Here is an 18,759-nt window from a genome sequence, read left to right on the forward strand (position 1 = left end):
TTACCTAGAAGGATTGTTAAACAGCTCTCCCAGGGAGGGAGCTCCAGCGCGCCCGAGAGCGCTGCCTGCATGAGCCCAGGGCCTGTGCTGTGCACAGTGCAGTGACAACAGGAGCTGCGCACACTGCTGCTGTCCTCCGCTCAACCTGCCTCTCTGCCCCCGGGCCTGCCTGCGAGGGCTCCGAGCAGCTCGGCTAGCAGAGGCTGTGTAGAGAACTTGGCAGGGAGTGAGCAGCTGCCTTGGCTCCACCTTCCCTCGTCTGGGCTCAGCTGTGCTGCAGCGCAGGGTGAAGGCTGCAGGCTGGTAAGTGGGGACACAGGCGGCTTGCAACGGGAGAGGAGCACCCCGGACCCTGCAAGGAATGTGGGCCAGCACTGGCCGCTAGGGCTGAATTGATACCTAGTTCTTGAGCAGCTCTGAGAGTCCCTCAGCATTGTTGTGGCAGGGGGAAAGTGACCTCAAAGCTGGAGCTGCCAGTGGCTGAGCTCCCCCCGTAGGGCCTGGCCAGGGCATTGCGCAGCAGGCTAGGTTAGCTTGGCTGCGGACTAGCCCCTGCCCTTCCCCCAGGGCATGGGGGAGCTGCATGCTCACCTCCCAGCTGGGGCCTGGTCCCTCTGTGCTTGCACTGGGCCAGGGCCACAAAGTCTCTTCCCATGGGTTCAGCCCTGGAGCCCTCAAAGAGCAGCTGCCCTGCCAAGCGCCAGCCTTGCTTGGACCATAACTCTGGCCTCGACTGCTGCCCCAAGCCCATGCCGGGGGCAGTATGGAGGCAGGGTCTCTGCTTCTCCCCCCAGGCTGCCTTCTCCAGCCCAGCAGCCAGTGCTGGGCTTTGCCTCCTTAACTGCTGTTTCCACACAGTTCCAGCCTCTGCCCTCACTCCAGGCCTTACTGGATCTTGCACTTCAGGGCAGCGCTGGCTCCCAGGCACACCCCCCCAGGCAGGTTCCTGCACCTCTTGGGCCATGGACTTTTAGCAGAGATGTCATTCCGGCTGGGCTAGGCTGGAGCCTGTAGTTCCCCGTAACAGCCCCTGCCCCCAGGGTTAACCTCCTTGGCACCACTGCCTGGGGGGACTGGGCCTCTGCAGTTACTCCAGCCACAGGGCAGAACTCCCCTCCCCAAGCAGCGGCCTAGGGAAGGACAGTGCCTTCCACCACCACCCTCCCCTTGGGTTCCCTAGGCCCATCTTCATGGGCAGCAGGCAAACACGGTCACTTTCCTTCAGGGAGTGACAGCACCTCAGGGCCCCACAGGGTGCCCGTGCAGGCTGTGCTCTCCCCTGGGAGCCCTGCACCCCCAGCTCACACACGGGTTACACAGCTTTACAAAGGAAGGTGGTTAGATTTATCCTTTAACCGCTCAGCGCACCTGAAAAAAATAAATTACTTTCAAAATACCACCATTTCTCAGCTTTGTACAGGTCTGTCCTTTAAACACCGTGCCCAGCCCCAAGCCTCCCCCAGGGGTCGGTAAGAAAATATTCTCTGTGTACGGGGCCTGCCCCAGCTCTGCTTTGCAGCAGCACCTCTCCCTCCCACTCCTGGGTGATGCCAGAGCAAGCGTTCCTGGCCCCCGCGTGGGCCGAGGGAGGAGAGAGAGCCCCCCGTGCATGGCTGCTTCGGGGGGTGGGGGGCGGCTGCGGAGCCCAGAGGGGGGATAAAGTGGGACTGGCTGTGGGGTGAGTCCAAGTGTCTCCTAGGTAGGATTGGGCTGCAGTCCCCACCACAGCAGACTAGGGAGGAGGTAGAATATCATTAATGCTCAGCAGGTTCTGGACCACGTCTTTCCCTACCTGGGGCTTCAAGTATGGGGGCCAGAGAGCCTCTCTTCTGGTGCACCCAGGAGCCCCAGCCTGAGCACTATGCTCACCCTGCACAGCTGAGACCGCAGGCAGGAATGAACACTGGGCTCTCGGCTCTTCCCCCGGGCAAGGGGGGCGCAAGAAAGGGGCCCTGAGAGAGGATGACCCAGGGGAGAGGCCTGCAGGCTCACTCCAGCCTGGACGGCCCCAGGAGCCAGGGGCTCAGTATGTCACCTCTGTGGGCTGGTGGCTGAAGGCTACCACCTCCTGCAGCCCAGCTCCGGCCTGGCACGGCCAGGGCTCAGAGCCACCCCCGTGTCCTCCTTCACCATGGAGCGTGAGGTTCCTGGGGCTCAGCCAAGTGCCATGGGGCAGGCCCCGCTGAGCCTGGCTTTTGGTTCTGGATGCTGCAACGGGGGACAGGAGCTTGTTTTCCCCATGTCTCTGCACCTGGCTGGGCCTGGCCCCCGTCTCTCAGCTACAACATGTTGTAATAGGCCATTTCCTTCATGGCCTGCTCCGTCAGGGCATTCTCATCCGGGGGGTTGCCCACCCCTGCGTAGTCATAGGCGTTCTCCTCGTCGTACTCCTCCATTTCCTGCTGGGCATCCAGCTCCGTGTGCTCTGCCCCGGTCAGTTCCATCATGGGATCTGGGAACAACACACATGTGCGAGGTGGGGCAGAGCGAGCGCGGCCCAGCAGCGCGCCCAGGGGCAAGGCGTTTCTGGCACCCACCTACCTTGGAGAGCTGGCCCCAAACCCTCAGGACTGCACGGCAGGCTGGGGAGCTAGACAACCGTCTCTGATGCTCCTGGCAGGTGGGGTGGGGGGACGCTGTCATACCTGCCCAGAGCTGGTCTGCCAGGAAAGGGGGGCAAAGGAGGCAGCCCCTCCCCTCACGCCTTGACCCACACTGGTAAGGTTTCTTCAAGGGCCTGGAGCAGTGGCAGGTGGCTTTGCACTCGGGCCCAGGCTTCAGACTTGGTAACGCTATGCCTGAGTGGCAGGCAGCACGGGTGTGCTGTGTCCCAGCTTGCGCTCACGCCCAGTGGGACAGGGGCTGCCCCATGGCGTGCTGCTGTCTCTGGGGCAGAGTGACTACAGCAGGAGACACAGGCCAGCACCCCAGCTACAATGCCCTTCTGGGGCCATGCAGATGGTTTTCCAATTGCAGCAGTATAGCAGAATCTCAGCTTTCGTTAATGGGCGTACAGCACTAGACGAGAACCCATGACCCAGGCACAGCCCATGGAGGGAGGCTGCAGGCAGCTTGAAACAACAGCTCCGAGCTGCAGGGGTCCCACTGGAGGCTAGAGTCTGAACACTAATACTGACAATTAAGTGTCAACATCGTTAGCTATTTCACTGCAGAACCAGCCAGCTAAAGCATCTCGCCATCCCTGGGGGAGGGAGAGCCAGAGCCTGGGAATACAGAATTCCATCCCCTAACAGTCACCTCAGCCCCAGCCAAAGGGAGGGGATGACGGAGATGCACCCTTGATGCTACCAGAAGCCTCAACTGCCCGAACTGCCAGCTTCCACCTGACAGCCTCTGTGCTGCAGGGACATGTGTGGGGCAGCCCACAGGCGTGTGCATCGCACACTCACACATGCTGTGACCCAATGGAGGGCTAGCGACAGCGGGGACCAGGAGCCTGGGTTAGTATGGGACCTGCAGAGGGACCCGTGTGCAGCCCAGCTCCTCAAGCTAGTGGGTTGCCAGACAGCAGCAGGGTTTGGCCAGATCTCTTGGCAGGTGCCCTGTCAATGCTGGATTCCCCAGCAGGCCGCCACACCCACCTTGGCTATCCAGGCTGATGTCCATGACCCCGTGTTTGACCTTCATGTGCCGGCTCAGGTTGCCTTTCAGGTTGAACTTGCTGGAGCAGTAGGGGCATTTGAAGGGTTTGCTCCCTGCGTGCAGGTGCATGTGTCCCAGCAGGTTGTACATGCGGTTGAAGGACTTCCCACAAACCTGGGAACAACAGGCCACCAGTTAGCCACGCCCCATCCCTGTCACTGCCCCCACCGCCAGCCGCCTTAAGGGGCTGGGCTTTCCAGCAAGCCCTGCAGATTGACTACCCCTGTCTTTTCCACATCGACCTGAACGAGCCGCTCACGTTCCGTCTCATCCCTCCACCCGCACCCCCCTTCTGATCCTGGGCTGGCGAGACGGGGTGTGAATTTTAGTGCTCATGAAAGTGAGGGACTCAACACGGGCACATGCACGTCAAACTCCCCTCCCAGCTTTGCTGACAGGCCCCAGTGCGGAGCTGCGGCCCCTGCTATCCCGGCGCAGAGGCTGCAAGCCAGGCTGAACTGTTTGGTGCTGCGGAGGTGGGGGCACTGGGACCTTAGCCCAGGCTGGCTGGTGCCCTGCAGAGGTGAAGCTTGGGCATGTCAGCCCCAATGAGGGGGCCACCCCCCAGAAGGATTTTGGAGGCTCCCAGAGGTACCTTGCATTTGAATGGCTTCACCGGTGAGTGCACGATCATATGGGTCTTGAGGGTCTGCTTCTGCACGAAGGTCTTGAAGCAGATGTGACACTGGTACGGACGGACGCTGGTGTGTATGAGCATGTGCCGCTTCATGTTGGCCTGCAGGGTGAACTCACGCCCACACACCTCACACTTGAATTCTTTCACACCCTGAAAGGGTCACAGGAATCGTGAGCACGCTGGGAGCACACTGAAGAATACCACACAAATGGAAGTGAACTGTCTGAATTGGAGCATGCATATTTAGTGGGGACCAGTTCAAAGGACTGCGGGGAGGGCCCCCCTTCCCCCCCGAGTCCATTGAATGGGAGGCTCCCTGCATGGAGCACAAGAACGCCTCTGGCCAGCTCAGGCACGTTCAGCGGCACATCGGTCTCCCCCAGTGACCGTGAGGGGCACGGAGCAGAGACCGGGGGATCTAAGGACTTGCCTCTGCTCCTGAGAAACGGCTGTACAGGACACAGAGCATAAGGAACAAAGGGTCAGTGCGACCAACTTGTCTGCACCTCCTTCAAAATCTTTCCTGTTTCCTCACCCACCCCAGTCTTCTCTGTCTTCTGCATAAAACAGACACAGGGATCCCCCAAAGCCACCATTCCCTGCGAGCTGAGCCCAGGGGCCGGAGAGCCTGTGTGGGGAATCCTGCCCCCCCCTTTACTCCTGGCTCCCCCTCTGGGTGCATTCGGCACCTCCTTTGGCAGGAGAGTAAGAACCATTCCCTTTGGGCCTGGGCTGCAGGTGCCCCAGCTGGCTGGAAGCTCCTGGCCATTCCAGTGGCCGGGGCAGAACGCAGACTGCTAAGCCCTGCCTGAGCCCCGTGGGCAGACCCGGCCGCTCTCTGGGGAAGGGGCGCTGGGAACGAGGGGCAGACTGGGCTCTAACCCAATTCCAGGAGTGCTGCATTCTGCTTTGCACACAGGCTGAGCTGGGAGAATTGCTGCCCGTAAGAGGCAGAAAACACTCCAGTCTCAGGGCCAAGGTCAGAGTGGCCTGCCAGCCCCACAGCACCCATATTGCACTGTCCCCGCCCCACAAGCAAGGAAGGCAGACCCCAGAGTCCCCCCCCCCCCAAGGGAAAGGAGGTCACACAGGCCCCTGGGAACTCAGATGTCCTTTTGTCCTACCAACAAATGAGTCATCAACGCAAACCAACAGCCAGCTCGAAGGGCTAGATCCCTGCCTAAGCCCGACCCCTGATGGGGACAGTCAAAGCTCTAAGGAACTGAAATCGTCTCCTCCCCCGGCCCCTGCTCTCTGGGACAGGGAAAGGCCTCGGACTCAGCGGCTGCTCTCACCTTGTGCGTGAGCGAGTGCTGCTTGAGGTGGTGGATCTGGCTGAATTCCATGCCGCACTCGGTGCAGACGAAGGGCCGGACGTTCTGGTGCTTCAGCATGTGGTTCTGCAGCTGGCTGCGGTAGTGGAAGGACTTGCTGCACTCCAGGCACTGGTAGAGCGTGGGCCCCTGGTGCGTGGAGAGGTGGCGCTTGAGCTGCGTCAGCGTGGAGAAGTCCAGCCCACACTCCACGCACACGTGGCAGCGCCCGTTCTCGTGTTTCACCTCGTGGGCCTTCAGCTCGCTGGGGTAGGCGAAGCCCCGCCCGCAGAAGTGGCAGCTGTACGGCTTGATGTCGCTGTGCAGCAGCATGTGCCTCTTCAGGTGGCTGGTCTGCGTGAAGGCTTTGCTGCACACGTCGCACTTGTGCGGCCGCGTGCCCTGGTGCGTCAGGAGGTGCGTCTGCAGGTGGCTGGGCTGCTTGAAGAGCTTGCTGCAGTGCGGGCACGAGTGGGGCTTGATGCCGTTATGGCCCAGGATGTGCGTCACCAGGTTGTACTTGGAGGTGTAGGATTTCTCGCACATGCGGCACTGCCAGCGCTTCTGGCGGTCGCCCGCCTCCACCAGGTAGGAGTCATCGATCTGCACGTTGATGTCCAGCCGGTCCAGCTGGGCCTTTTTGTTGCGCTCAGTGTTGACTCCAGCTGTGTCTGCATCGAAATCCGCTGGCTCCTGCCAGGCAAAGCCCTGCTCGCTCTTCCCCTGCTCTGGCGACTCCGGCACGGGCCCCTCCAGAGACGCCGCGTTCGCCTCAAAGCTGCACTCACTTCCGAGGGCCTCTGGCCCTGTGCTTGCCGGAGCCCCGCCCATGCTGGCCTCAGCGTAACCGACCTGGACGGGGTCCGGACACCTGTGCTCGTAACTCCCCAGGCCCACCTCCTGCCGCACGTGTCTGCGCAGATGCCGCAGGCGCCGGGGCTTCCTGCCAAAAGCACTGAGGTCAATCATCTTCATGGCACTGCTCTGCACGGTCTTCTCACAGCCGGACTCCTCGAGGCTGGGCGGGTGGCTGCTCTGCGTCTCCTCCTTGTTGTCGCCAGGGACGGGCACTTCGTACACCACCTCCTCCTCCGCACCCGCAGGGTTTTCATACTTGACCTTGGGCACCAGCCTCACTGGGGGCCGCTTCCTCCTCCGGGTGTGTTTTTCAAATGGAGTCTCTGCCTCCAGCCCCTCCTCCTCCGGTGCCTCGGCTGGGACGCAGCCTTCCTTCTCCAGCCTGTAAGCGCTTTCCGGATCCTCTGGTTCCACCGTGGCAGTGTCTGCAAGCTCATTTCCTAGTCCTGGGAAGAAGCCTCCGGGGCTGATGGTTGCGCCGAAGAGCTCGTTCTCGGACACCAAGCCCAAGACAGCGGCCTGTGCCAGGGACAGCACCACCACCGCATCCGTTTGAGTTCCAGAGTCGGTGAAGCGTTCCATCTCTCACCCCACGGCTAGGCTGTCATGGCTGCAGGAACAGAGAGAAGGCTTCGTCAGCCTTTGTCAGAGCTGCATCCTACCCCACAAGCCCAGGCAGGGACCCGGTGCCTCGAGAAGCCAGTCTGCTGTCATTGTGGGTGGCAGCACAGAGGTGCTGGCTAGCAGCCACGCCCTGATCACTGCTCTGGGACAGCAGCTTCGCTAACGAGCGGAGACCAACCTTATCAAGAGTGACCACTGCTTCTGGGTGCCCACCTTGGAACACCTGGGCCTGAGCGCTCCACTCCAGATGAAGCCCCTGGGAGCTCTGGCACTGAGCCCCTTGGAAAAATCAAAGCCTGCCTGGGACAAGCTGAGTCCTTTGGGCGTCTCACGAACCGCAGCGCGACCTTTCATTAGTGTTCTGTGCCAGCTCAGCCAGATGGACCGGTCTGAGGGCTGGGTTTCCAGTGGTGCGGTGGGGGAGATGCAGTAAAACCTCAGCTTTCCCCAATCCCCTTAACGCCTCATTCTGACAGGGGACCCCAGGGCAGGGTTCAGGGAAGGGTCAAGAAAGCGAAACGTGTGACCCGTTTGTGAGCTGCCGTAAGGGCCTTTCTCCCACAAGGCAGGGCGAGGGGAACACAGCACTGCAAGGGCCGGGGAGCCATGGGACTCAGCCCAGCCCCAGTACACCCCTACTAGGGGGATTTTCTGTTTAGGTTCCCCGGCATGTTCCTCCCCTGGGGGCCGAGGGGCTGGTGCAGAGGGCAGCATTCCCAGGCAGGACTCTCCGTACAGGAGCCAAGCCGGCCCGGGTTGCTGCTGCCTCTCTTGCTCAGTGGCAGATGTCGTCTCTACTTTTCAGCCTCTGTTTCCTTGCAGCCCACTCCACCTCCAGGCTGGGGGCCTCTCCTTTCCCTTTGGCCTTCATTAACTGCCTCTCTCCCTTGGGCCAGAGTTTCCCCAGCAATGAGTGTGCCTGGTTTTAAGGGAAATTCACTTGTTTATATTTTCTCTGGTTTCCTTCCCCTCGGCTGCACGTCCAGGGCCTGCGCTGGCTGCAGACTGATAACTACTGAACAGAAGACAGAGAGGGTCATAGAGCTAATTACAGTAACCAGAAGTGCTTCTGAAATTAGTAAAATAAAGACAGGGCACTTCTAGGAGTATGAGTGGCTGAGATACAGCAAGACAGTACCCAGCGGGCCACAAAGTCACCACGCTTGAAAGGATCCAAACTCACATGGCCCCTGTACTAAAGTGTCTGATCTCCCCAAGTACGTATGCTCCCAACGCCCCTGCAGGCAGGGCAGGGCTGTGAGCTGCATCGTACAGAGGAGACCTCTGAGGCCCAGAGACAGACAGACCTGCCTAAGCTCACACAGGATATCTGTGGCAAGGCTAAGCACTGAACCCAGATCATCTGAGCCCTTGTCCCGTGCCCTAACCTCCAGACTTCCTGGTAAAACTGACCCAGGGGCTCTCTGAATCGCCTGGGGGCATTTGTAACGAATCTGGGAACACTAGGCAGGTTCTAGAGGACTGGAAAAAAAGCCGATGTGCCAATATTCCAAAGAAGGTCAAATGGCTGCTGTGGATAACGGCAGGCCAGCCAGCCGGGTGTCAGTTCTGAGCACACTCAAGGAAAGGCTGATACAGAGGGCAGTCAAAGAATTACATGATGGCAGCATAATTCATGCCAGTCACTAGGGTTTTTATTGGAAAATAGGGTCTCGTCAATCTCTCATCTTTGAGGAGATTACAGTTTGGGTCAGGGGTAAGGAGCCTATGGCATGCAGGCTCTGCATTTTAATTTCATTTTAAATTAAGCTTCTTAAACATTTTAAAAACCTTATTTACTTTACATACAACAATAGTTTTTAGTTATATATTATAGACTTATAGAAAGAGACCTTCTAAAAACGTTCAAATGCATTACTGGCACGTGAAACCTTAAATTAGATTGAATAAAGGAAGACTCGGCACAGCACTTCTGAAAGGTTGCCGACCCCTGGTTCAGGTGATAAAAGTGACGCTGCTGACATAACATACGTTGGCTTGGTCCCACCAACAAAAAAAATAGAAACAAAAATTTAAATATTGAGGTTTCTAGTGGGGCCCTGTGAGGATCCGCTCCCAGCTCAGCACTAGTCTGTCTCTTTATCCGAGAGACGGAAGAAGTTATACAGTAACTGCTTGTCAAATCGGCAGAGGACATAAAAATGAGTGAGTGGTAAATAATGACAGGGACAGGCCAGTTACACAGGCTGCCCTGGATTGCTTGGTAAATGGGGCTCATTTAAGCAACCTGTGTTTTAACCCAGCCATACTCAAATTCATACATCGTGGCCCAAAGACCAGAGGTCACGCTTAGGAGACGGGAGGCAGTACCCTGGAATGCAGGACATCGAGAAGGTGTAACGGGAGCTAGCCAAGTGAACACACGCTCTCAGTGCAATGCAGCAGCTAAGAGCAAACCCGGCACTTGGATGCTTGAATATGCAGAGGAATAGTAAGGAAGAGCCTGACAGTGGGGTTTGCCTCTGCCTGCAACATTAGTGAGCCCATCACTAGATACAGGCTCCAGTTCTGGCATTCACACTTGGAGAGGGCTCAGAAGAGAGCGACTGAGAAGGATCTGAGGTCTGGAAACCTGCCATACAGAGAGTGAAGAAACTCAGTCTAGTGTAGCCCAGAGAAGGCAAAGAGGGACTTGCTCAGGATCTTTACATACATACGTAGGAAGGAGATTGCTGATAGCAGAGGGCTCGTTAATCGAGCCAGAAAAGGCAGAACAAGGTCCCATGGCTCGGAGCTGAAACTAGACAAACTCAGACTAGGAATAAGGTGCTGCTTTTTAAACAGTGAGAGGAACTAGCCACTGGAGGCACTTCCGTAAGGAGCTGGTGGATTCTCCAGCACAAAGGCTTTAAATCCAGATTGATGCCTTTCTAAACCGGCGCTCTAGCTCAGCCCGGAGCGAAGGGCTCAGGCAGAAAGGACGGGTGAAATTCTGGGCACGGTGCTTTGCGAAATCACACTAGAGGAGCCTCTTTACCAAGAGCCCCAGGGAACTCAGCAGCATTCTACAAGGACGGTCCCAAGTCTGCCAGAGATACAGCCCAGTCTCAGGTTCACCTTGCTAGAGGCCACAGCCCTGAATGTGACACTGCGTAGGGCCCGATCCTGTTCCCACTGCAGCGAGGAGCAGAAGCAGGTGCTTTGCTTTTCCTGCTGGACACTGCTGTTGCTTGTGCTGTTCCGTGACCACTAGAGAGGAGACGTGTGGAGCCCGGCTCCACAGGCAGGAAGGAGGAAGTGTTCGGAGCAGGAGAGAGGTGCTCACAACCGGACCAACCCACTCAGGATGGAATTTACGCTTTTCAGCTTCACATGCATCCATCTTCTTTCATGCCCCTGCATCCTCCACCCCAGATGTACGTGTCCCTCTTCTCTCCCCAAAGTTTAACTAAAAACCACCACTCAGGAATCCAGCTGCCTTCAAACCAATACAGAAGGTTCAACACACAGTTTGACTATCCAGGGGGAAGACAAGCTGCCTGTGTGCTCGGAGCACCACGGTCCCAGGGCTCTCTCTAAACTAGCTTGCGAGTCTAACATGCAGCACCTCTCCTCCCTACGTCGGGTCCAGGGCCTGCACAGGGCTGCCTGAGCACGTATGCTCAGAACCCACAGAGAACTGAGCTCCTCAGAGAGCTCTTGCCAAGCCAGGACCCAGAGTCTGCCATCGGAGACGTACGTGCTCTGCTAGTCTCCGGAGCAGCTGGGAGGCTGGTAAATTTGGACCAAGGCAAGTCAGCTGCGGATAAATTTCACCAGAAGCGGCAAAGAGTTTGAAGGGAGTTTGACAGCACCCGGCACTAGTTATCCAGCAGCCTTGCCTTGCCTACATACGCTTCAGCATCAAAAATTGCTCTCCAGGACCCACTGAGTTGTCACCTACCACCCCACAGTGGAATCCATACAGGGCATCAAAGAATTACTATCCATACTCAATGGGGACCCCACTCAAAGAAATCTTTCCTGAACCCCCTCTTCTGGCCTTCAAACAACTCTCCAAGCTCATCATCAGAAGCCAGCTCCCCACAGATCAGGACCCACCAACTCAAAGCAGCACCAGACCCTGCCACAACAGATGCAAAACCTGCCGACACAGCTCCACTGCTACGGTGATCAGCATCCCCCAAGACACACCTTTCAAGTTCCCTGGTCCTACACATGCCCATCACAACATGGGGTGTATCCCATCCAGGACACTAAATGCCCCAGAACAACTGTGTGGGTGAAATCAGACAACACAATGCTCTCCAATGAGCTCACACCGGAAAATGATAAAAGACAAACACCCTGTCACCTGTGGGTGAACACTTCACAAAGCGATCACTGTCTCACCTGTCTGTCCTCACTCGCAACAGAAACCTACACAAACACCTGGCAAAATATGAGCCAGGGAGCTTAAATTCATAACTTTGCTAGACACTAAAAATCATGGACTGAATAGACAGTGGATTTATGGCTTATTACAACAGTCTGTAACCCGGCTAACCACCACCACCCTGCAGCTTTCTCCCCCCACCCACATGACTGGAGGGGTGTTAACAGGCCACTTCACCCCGAAATGTGTTAACTATTTACACTAAACAATCTGTTCCTCCTCCTATTTAGCTGTGATGCCGAGTACCTTTCCCGTGTCTCTCACCAACAGGAGTTGGTCCAATAACAGATATTACCTCTCCCCCGGTCTCTCTAGTTTCATGCAGCTGCCAACTAGGTGTGTGGAGGGTGCTTCTCCCCTGAGATGGGACAGCACAATGGCACCCTGGCATTTGCTGCACCTGTTAGAATTAGCATTAGTATTAGGCATTTTCTAAGTAAGGAGACTGTGCTCAACAGAAGGGGGTGCTGTTCCACTGAGCTAAACCCGGACACACGAATTCAGCAAATCCTCAGTGCAGTGCCGTCCCAAAGCCGTGCAGAAGGAAGGAAAATCAGCAGGAAGGATGTGATCATCCCCCTCAAGCCATAGTGAGTCACAGGGTCCATTCTGAGCCATACCAGCATTGGCAAGAAGATAAAGGGCTTGGCTACACTCGAAACTCCAAAGCGCTCCCGCGGCAGCGCTCTGAAGTGCGAGTGTGGTCGTGGCGCCAGCGCTGGGGGAAAGCTCTCCCAGCGCTGCAGGTACTGCACCTCCCCGAGGGGATTAGCTTACAGCGCTGGGAGCCGCGCTCCCAGCGCTGCGGCACTGTTTACACTGGCGCTTTGCAGCGCTGTAACTTGCTACGCTCGGGGGGGTGTTTTTTCACACCCCTGAGTGAGAAAGTTGCAGCGCTGTAAAGTGCCAGTGTAGCCAAGGCCTAAGAAAAGGTGCAGGGAATGGAGTGCATGGGGGGGGGGGGGCACGCACTGGTGTACAAATCAGGAGAGAGGCTTTAAACAACTAAACCATTTTGTTTAAGCTGGGGAGAGGTTCTAGCCAAACTGAGCTAGACTCAAGAGTGGCTGGGAGCTACAGAGGCAGGTCCAAGGTCTGTCCCAGCCCAGGGCAGGAAGCCCCACTGCAGCCACCCGCAGGCCAGCATGGCTCTGGTGCACAGCAGCCGTGCAGAACCCACTTCCTTCCAACTCTTTCAGCTCACACAATGCGAGCCACTCACTTGTTCCTTAGAACCACGGAGGCTGAGTCAAACAGCGCTCCAGTGCTGAGACAGCTTCGTTAACATTTGGGGAAACGGCGGACCCATTGCCAAGTTCTGCTGCTCTGACCCAGAGAGCCTAGTCAGCCTGTGCCCTGATTTACACACAGGATCTTCTCGCTTCACAGTGCGCCACAGCAAGCTGTTTGCACGGTGCCACATCTGGAGGGAGCAGCCTTCTGATGCACCCTAGCACGAGCACATCTGTAGTTCAGGGTCCCTGCAAAAGGTTAAACAGAGCATCAAACATACCTGGTCAGTCTCTAGACTAAGTCTGGCTACTGCTCTCTCCAAAGGACAGCTGGGCACTGCTACAGCTCAGTCAGAATTCCTCCAGAGCGCCTGTTCCTCTAGCATGTGCAAGAAATGCAGAGCTGGTGAGCTAGAGGACGCAAAGCAAGCCCAGAGCAAGGATTCACCAAGCCTCCTTTACTCTACCACCAAAGGCACTATGTGACCAGAGCCATGTCAGCCTTTCCTCGGGTTCAGTGTTTGGTGAAGAAGGAACGTCTTACACAGATGTAGCTGCCTGGGAAGAATGTAAAGTCTTACCCTGGGGTGGGGGAGGGTGGCCAGTGCAGAGAAAAGAAAGCCAGACAAAAAGAGAGAGAGAGAGAGAGAAAGAAAGAAGAGACAGAGAGAAGGAGGGGCAGGGAGAGAGTGGAGGCAGAGAAACAAAGAGAGGAGAGAGGGGGGATGGGAGACAGGAGAGAAAGAGAGAGAGAGAGAGAAAGGGGGATGGGGAGCGATGGAAGGAGGAAGGACAGAGCTGGGGGAGGGGGAAGGCAGGCTGAGGAGAGAAGGAATGAGAAGGAAGCAGCTGGAAAGCAGGGACTGTGGTGTACGCAGTACGGTACCGTCCCCACAAGGCTTCTTGGCCAGAGTCTGCTCTGACCCGCCCTGGGGTAAATCCACAGTAACTCCTCCAAAGTGAAGGAAGTTCCTGCAGACCCACAATGCAAAATCTGGCCTCTAGGCCCCAGGGAGTGGAAGATCCCCATTCTCTGACCCACCAGTGCCCACTGACAGCACTGTTCAGAGGACTCCAGACAAGGTCACATCAGCAATATCCCTCCAGCAGGACAGAGCAAAACGTCTCTTTTAACCATCCCCAATGTCTCCTGACAGAAGGCTTGGAACCTGCAGCTACCGCGGGGTCACAGCCCTTGGGCCTGGCACAACTAGATCTCAGGGCATCAGAGTGCTGCTGGCTCCCAGCGACAGCATGACCTGGGCCAGTTCAGCTGCTGCTCCAGAGACAGCCAGGCAGTGTGTGCGGAGAGCACAGAGCACCAGGGAACCGGGCACCTGAGCGATGCAGCCAGGGAAAGTGAACTGGAGATTGCCAGAGACCCACCTTTCCTTCCCCACTCCCACGCTTTCTTCACCAGCTGTGCAACCCACCACCCATCTGACCACTTCCGCAACTGAATGTCTTGGTTCATGTTACTTGTGGACCCGCAAGGAAACCCTCTAGCTCCCCATATCGCAGCCAATTGCCCTGCCCTTCGAGGAGGGCCAGACTCTTGGAAGCCACCAGTCCTGCTCTCTACTCAGCCAAAGGAATCAAAGAAAGCAAGATACCCGCTTCCACGAGAGTGCGTGTCCCCCCTGCAGCACCGACTGACACTTGCCAGGCTAAGGAGAGAAAGACCAGGAACCAAACACAGGTCCCCAGCACAACGGCATCACCTTTTAGGCCACCTAGCTACCGGTACTTCAGGACTGATCTCTGTATTGTAGATACTTCTCCATCTTCTCCTGGCCAGGTGGCGTTTCCAAAGCCATGATCCTTAACGTTTGGAGACTACTGAATATCAAACATCAGATTATCATTGCCACATGTGCTGTTTCCTCGGTTCTAGCTCATCTTGGTGTTTCACTCAGCAGATTACACCCTTACGCCCCACAGACACATCGGCCATCAAGTAAAAACCCTCCACCACCACAACCCAGACCTCCTGCCATTATTGCTAGGAGCCGGCAGAATCCAGCTCCCCCTCCATTAATCTGTTTGTCAATCATCGCAGAACTCCCTCCCAGCATGCACCACGGGAGGCAGGGTCTCCAGGCAGCTGTGCCAAAAGCTGAGTGCAGAGAGTGGGATTGCAAGGACAAGAAGTGCAAACCCGAGGCATTTCCTGGGAGGAAGAGAATCTAGAGAACTGGCCTGAAGAGGCTAAGCTATATAATTCTCAATGAAAGTGATGGAGCTAAAAGCAGGCACTAGGCCCCCCTTTGTAGGGCCTGAGACTAGCAGGGGTGCGGAGCCAGAGTTCTCTTCCCCAGGCTTTGCAAGGAGGAATTTGAAATGATTTTGAGAGAAGAAACCAATTCCCTGTGATAATCTGGACTTATTGTCTGGAGTACAATTGAAATCCTGATCCGAGGCCTAGCGGACCAACCCGCCTCCCTCTTACAGGCTCGTCTCCGGCTTTTGCCAGGATCATCATGAACAGAGGAGTCCGTCCCTTTCAAGTGCACACAGGGGAGAGATTCCTGCCAACCTGGTAACGATCATGGACACGCTTTTCCCAGCAGCAGCTTTAAACTGACTCCAGCCATTACACCCTATTCAGCTTCTCATTGCTCCTGGTGCCACTGGGTGAATGCTAGCATGCACAGGAAGGGTCATGCAAAGCGACACATTCAGAACTGGGACAGGCCTAGAGAATAGAGGGCAGGGGACGATCCTGCACCATTCTCCAGGGCCGGGGGAAGAAGGAGTGAGTATAAACTAGAGGGGACCCACCAGGTTCTCTCTCTCCAGTTCTATGGGAGCGATCCTTTCCCTCTGTGGCTGCAGGGGCACTGGGACAGCCCAAAGACAGGAGGAGGAGAGCGAATGACACACTCACCCGTGCTGAGAACAGGACTAATGACCAACAAAACCCTTCAGCGCAGAACAAGTCGGGATTCCTACCTCCCGACACTGTCAGGACATGGCTCCCCAGGACATGCAGAACTGACCCAAAAACCTTGCTTGTGTGCGCACAATTCAGTCCTTTGGACTTTTCTATGACACCCGTCCAGGCCCTCACCTGCAAGGTGACAGGTGAGGGAGCAAGACAACTACGGTGTTAGCCACTCAGACAAGGGAAGCAGGTTTTCCACACACACTCCACAGGGGGGGAAATGGGGAATCAGACAAACATTGTTGTTTCATTTCCTCACTTTCCGTTTCCTTCTTGTGCAACTTTCTCGATTCTGCCCCAGACAGAAGCCTGGGAATGGCTCTTTTCAGCAGATTGACCGTTTGGGAATCTCCCCCTCAGCTTATATGGTGGCAGAGTGCTGGGTCAGTACAGCAGCCTGTCAGGGGCAGAGATCGGACTTCAGACCTCCCTTAGCACCACCAAGTACAAGTGCAGTTAGTGCTGCAATTCCAGCACAAAGCTGCTAAAACAGGCTGTCACGGAGTCCCCTGGCGATGCTCTGGAACTGCTCCTCACAAAGCCAGGCAGGACTCTGGGGAGCCTCCTCTCCCTCGGAGCAGCCTGTCTGCAGGGCAAGAGCTCCCACGGCTTCACCTTCCTGGTCTCTCCTTGGAGCATTCAGCATCCTCTGCCCCTCCGGGCACTTCCCACAGCGAGTCCGCCCAGGCGGGGTCCTGGGGAAGCCAGAGGGTCCTGCCCCCCCACTACGCAGTCAGACGTGACTCTCAGCCAGCCAGTAACACGGAAGGTTTATTTAGACGACAGGAACACGGTCCAAAACAGGTCTTGCCGGTACAGACAACAGGACCCCCTTTAGTTAGGTCCTTCTGGGGCCCCCAGGGAGGCCACAGCCCCGTTGGGAAGCCCAAGCCCCATTGGGGCACCCGTCTCCATTCCCCAACCAGCTCCAAACTGAAAAACCCTCCAGCCTCTCACTCCGCCTCCCCCCAGCTTCTCCTCCAGCCTTTGTCCAGTGTCCCAGGCTGAGGTGTTACCTGGCCTTCAACCCCCCCTCCTGGTTCTCAGGTGACATGCTCAGGTACCTCCCTTCCCCAAGGCAGCCGTCCCAGCACAACTCCCCTGCAAGCTTCCCAGGTCAGTGCTCCCCACTCAGCATTCACAGAACACAGCTGGAACATTCCCACTTTGTCACACAAGCCGACTCAGAAATGGCCCCAGTTGAAGCAATGGAGATTTCAGGCCAGGCTCCAGGAGCACTGCCAGAGCCGGGTGGGAGCTCCGCACTGAACTGCACAAATGCTGGTCAGAACAGAGGAGCGTCAGCAGGGATTCTGCTTCGCAGTGTCTTGCCCAGCGCTTGCATGCACTAAGCCGAGCTCTAGCCAGTGGGGTCAGTCTGTCGAATGAGTCCTAAAGGGGAGCTCTACTTAGACAGGCCCAAATTGATTTCTTGATGTTCTTCTCCCTCTGGCACCTTTCCCAACCCCACTTCCATTTGGGGCTTGAATCTCAGCTTCATTGGTTCCTGGTCCCTCTAGCCCACACACCCAGGCTGTGCCTGGGCCATGGTGCTTCTTCAGGCTGCTCTCTCCAAGACCTGCCCTTTCCTTGCCATCCACACAAATGAAACTCTTGTCTAGGCCCTCATCAGCTTACATCTCGACTATGCCAACCTTCTCCTCTGGCCTTGACACAGGGCTCCAGCTCCCCTTTGCACCCATTCAGACTGCTGCTGCAAAAAATCATCTTCCTGCAGGCACGTTGCACCCCCAATCCCCACCACTCTCTGGTCCCCAGCTCCTCTCCCCCAGCTTACCCTTCCTTCTCCCAATCACTGGTACAGCACAAGGATGAAATTTGCTCCAATACTAACCTTTGTGGCAGTCCAGCTCCCTCCCCTCTGCCTAGGCTATGGATCCCTGTCTGCTCATCATCAGTTCAGATACAGAAATTCTTCCTATAGGCCATACTTATGGATCCTTGTATGGATCTTTTATGGTTCTACACCAAAAACTTTAACGTGCTTCCCCGGTCTCCCTGGTCAGCAGCCACTTACTTACCAAGACGCTTCCCCATTCCACTCTGGGTAATGTTTCTTGTATCATCTTCCTTACAGCTGAAGCTACACTTACATGTCTGGAAGGTGCCTGCATCTTCTCTAGAAGACATGAGTGTGTGTTTCACTGTCCTCTCATCAGGATCTCCTTGGTTTCCAAAGAGTTTCTGAATGTACTGGCTGAAGGCACTCTGTTTCTTTGTCTCTTCCTTCGCAATCCTGGGGTGGACACCATTGGGGCCCACAGAGGTTCTCATATGCCTATTTGCTTGGGTCTTTCTTCTCCCTCCCACACAGCCTGTGCTTGGAGTGGACATCTCTTCCCTGCTCTTCTTTGTAAAGACTGCTAACAATTAAATGTTTCCTCAATCAACATACCTCTTGTGTTTAAAATGCCCCTTCTCGGCCATCTCCTTAAATATCTCCTTTCTGATCTCCTGTTCACTACACATTTGCATTGTTTCCTATGTAGGTTTTATTTGTTCCCATTTTATTTTTAATCACTCAGTTTACCATTTCTCACCTGTACCTGGAAACTGATGTCTCAGTTTCTTTCTTATATTATATATATTTATTTTAAACACACACGTTTCTTTATAACCTCGGGTGTATTCCTTGCTAGATGCCAGCACACACATTCTGTGCTGGAGAGAGATTCATTTATCTCTGGACACTTCCTCTTCTCCCTCCCGCTCCATTGTTCTAACTGACTGTTTCACCTAGCCCTTCCTCTCAGCTGAAATCCTTCTGTCCCACCCAGCTTGCAGTCCCAGGCGGCTGCTCTGCCAGCCCCAGGTTGGCAGTTAAATCACTTGTGTTCCAGAGCAGCCCTAGTCAACCCAATGAAAGTTTGGCCCCGACAGTCCTACAAAAGTCCATCACTAGCTTTAGGTCCCTGAGTGCTTCAGAGGTGCTGAACTCCCACCATTACAGCTGAAGGCAATGGCAGCACCTATGGAAAAAAGCCCTTGAGGATTTCAAGGTGAGCGCCCCAAAAAATGAAGACATCAGAGTGAGTGGCTACTTTTAGAAAAATTTGACCCATCTCTGTTTG

General features: G+C 55.9%; 1 protein-coding gene across 3 annotated transcripts in view; it reads right to left on the reverse strand.

The window, feature by feature from the left end:
• Positions 1 to 792: 792 nt before the first annotated feature.
• Positions 793 to 18,759, reverse strand: part of ZNF710 (zinc finger protein 710) — a 43,954-nt gene continuing 25,987 nt past the window's right edge. For 2 of the 3 annotated variants that reach the window (XM_044979402.1, XM_044979401.1), the window contains exons 2-5: positions 5,596 to 7,081; positions 4,259 to 4,450; positions 3,603 to 3,777; positions 793 to 2,452 (exon numbers count right to left, since the gene is read on the reverse strand). In XM_044979402.1, the coding sequence (XP_044835337.1) occupies positions 2,280 to 2,452; positions 3,603 to 3,777; positions 4,259 to 4,450; positions 5,596 to 7,053 (1,998 nt within the window). In that variant the 5' untranslated portion in view covers positions 7,054 to 7,081 and the 3' untranslated portion in view covers positions 793 to 2,279. The remainder of the gene's footprint in view (positions 2,453 to 3,602; positions 3,778 to 4,258; positions 4,451 to 5,595; positions 7,082 to 18,759) is intronic. The other variant, XR_006572395.1, reaches the window with a different exon arrangement.

Source organism: Mauremys mutica, chromosome 11 (assembly GCF_020497125.1).
Source record: "Mauremys mutica isolate MM-2020 ecotype Southern chromosome 11, ASM2049712v1, whole genome shotgun sequence".
In the NCBI taxonomy this organism is placed as follows: Eukaryota; Metazoa; Chordata; order Testudines; family Geoemydidae; genus Mauremys; species Mauremys mutica.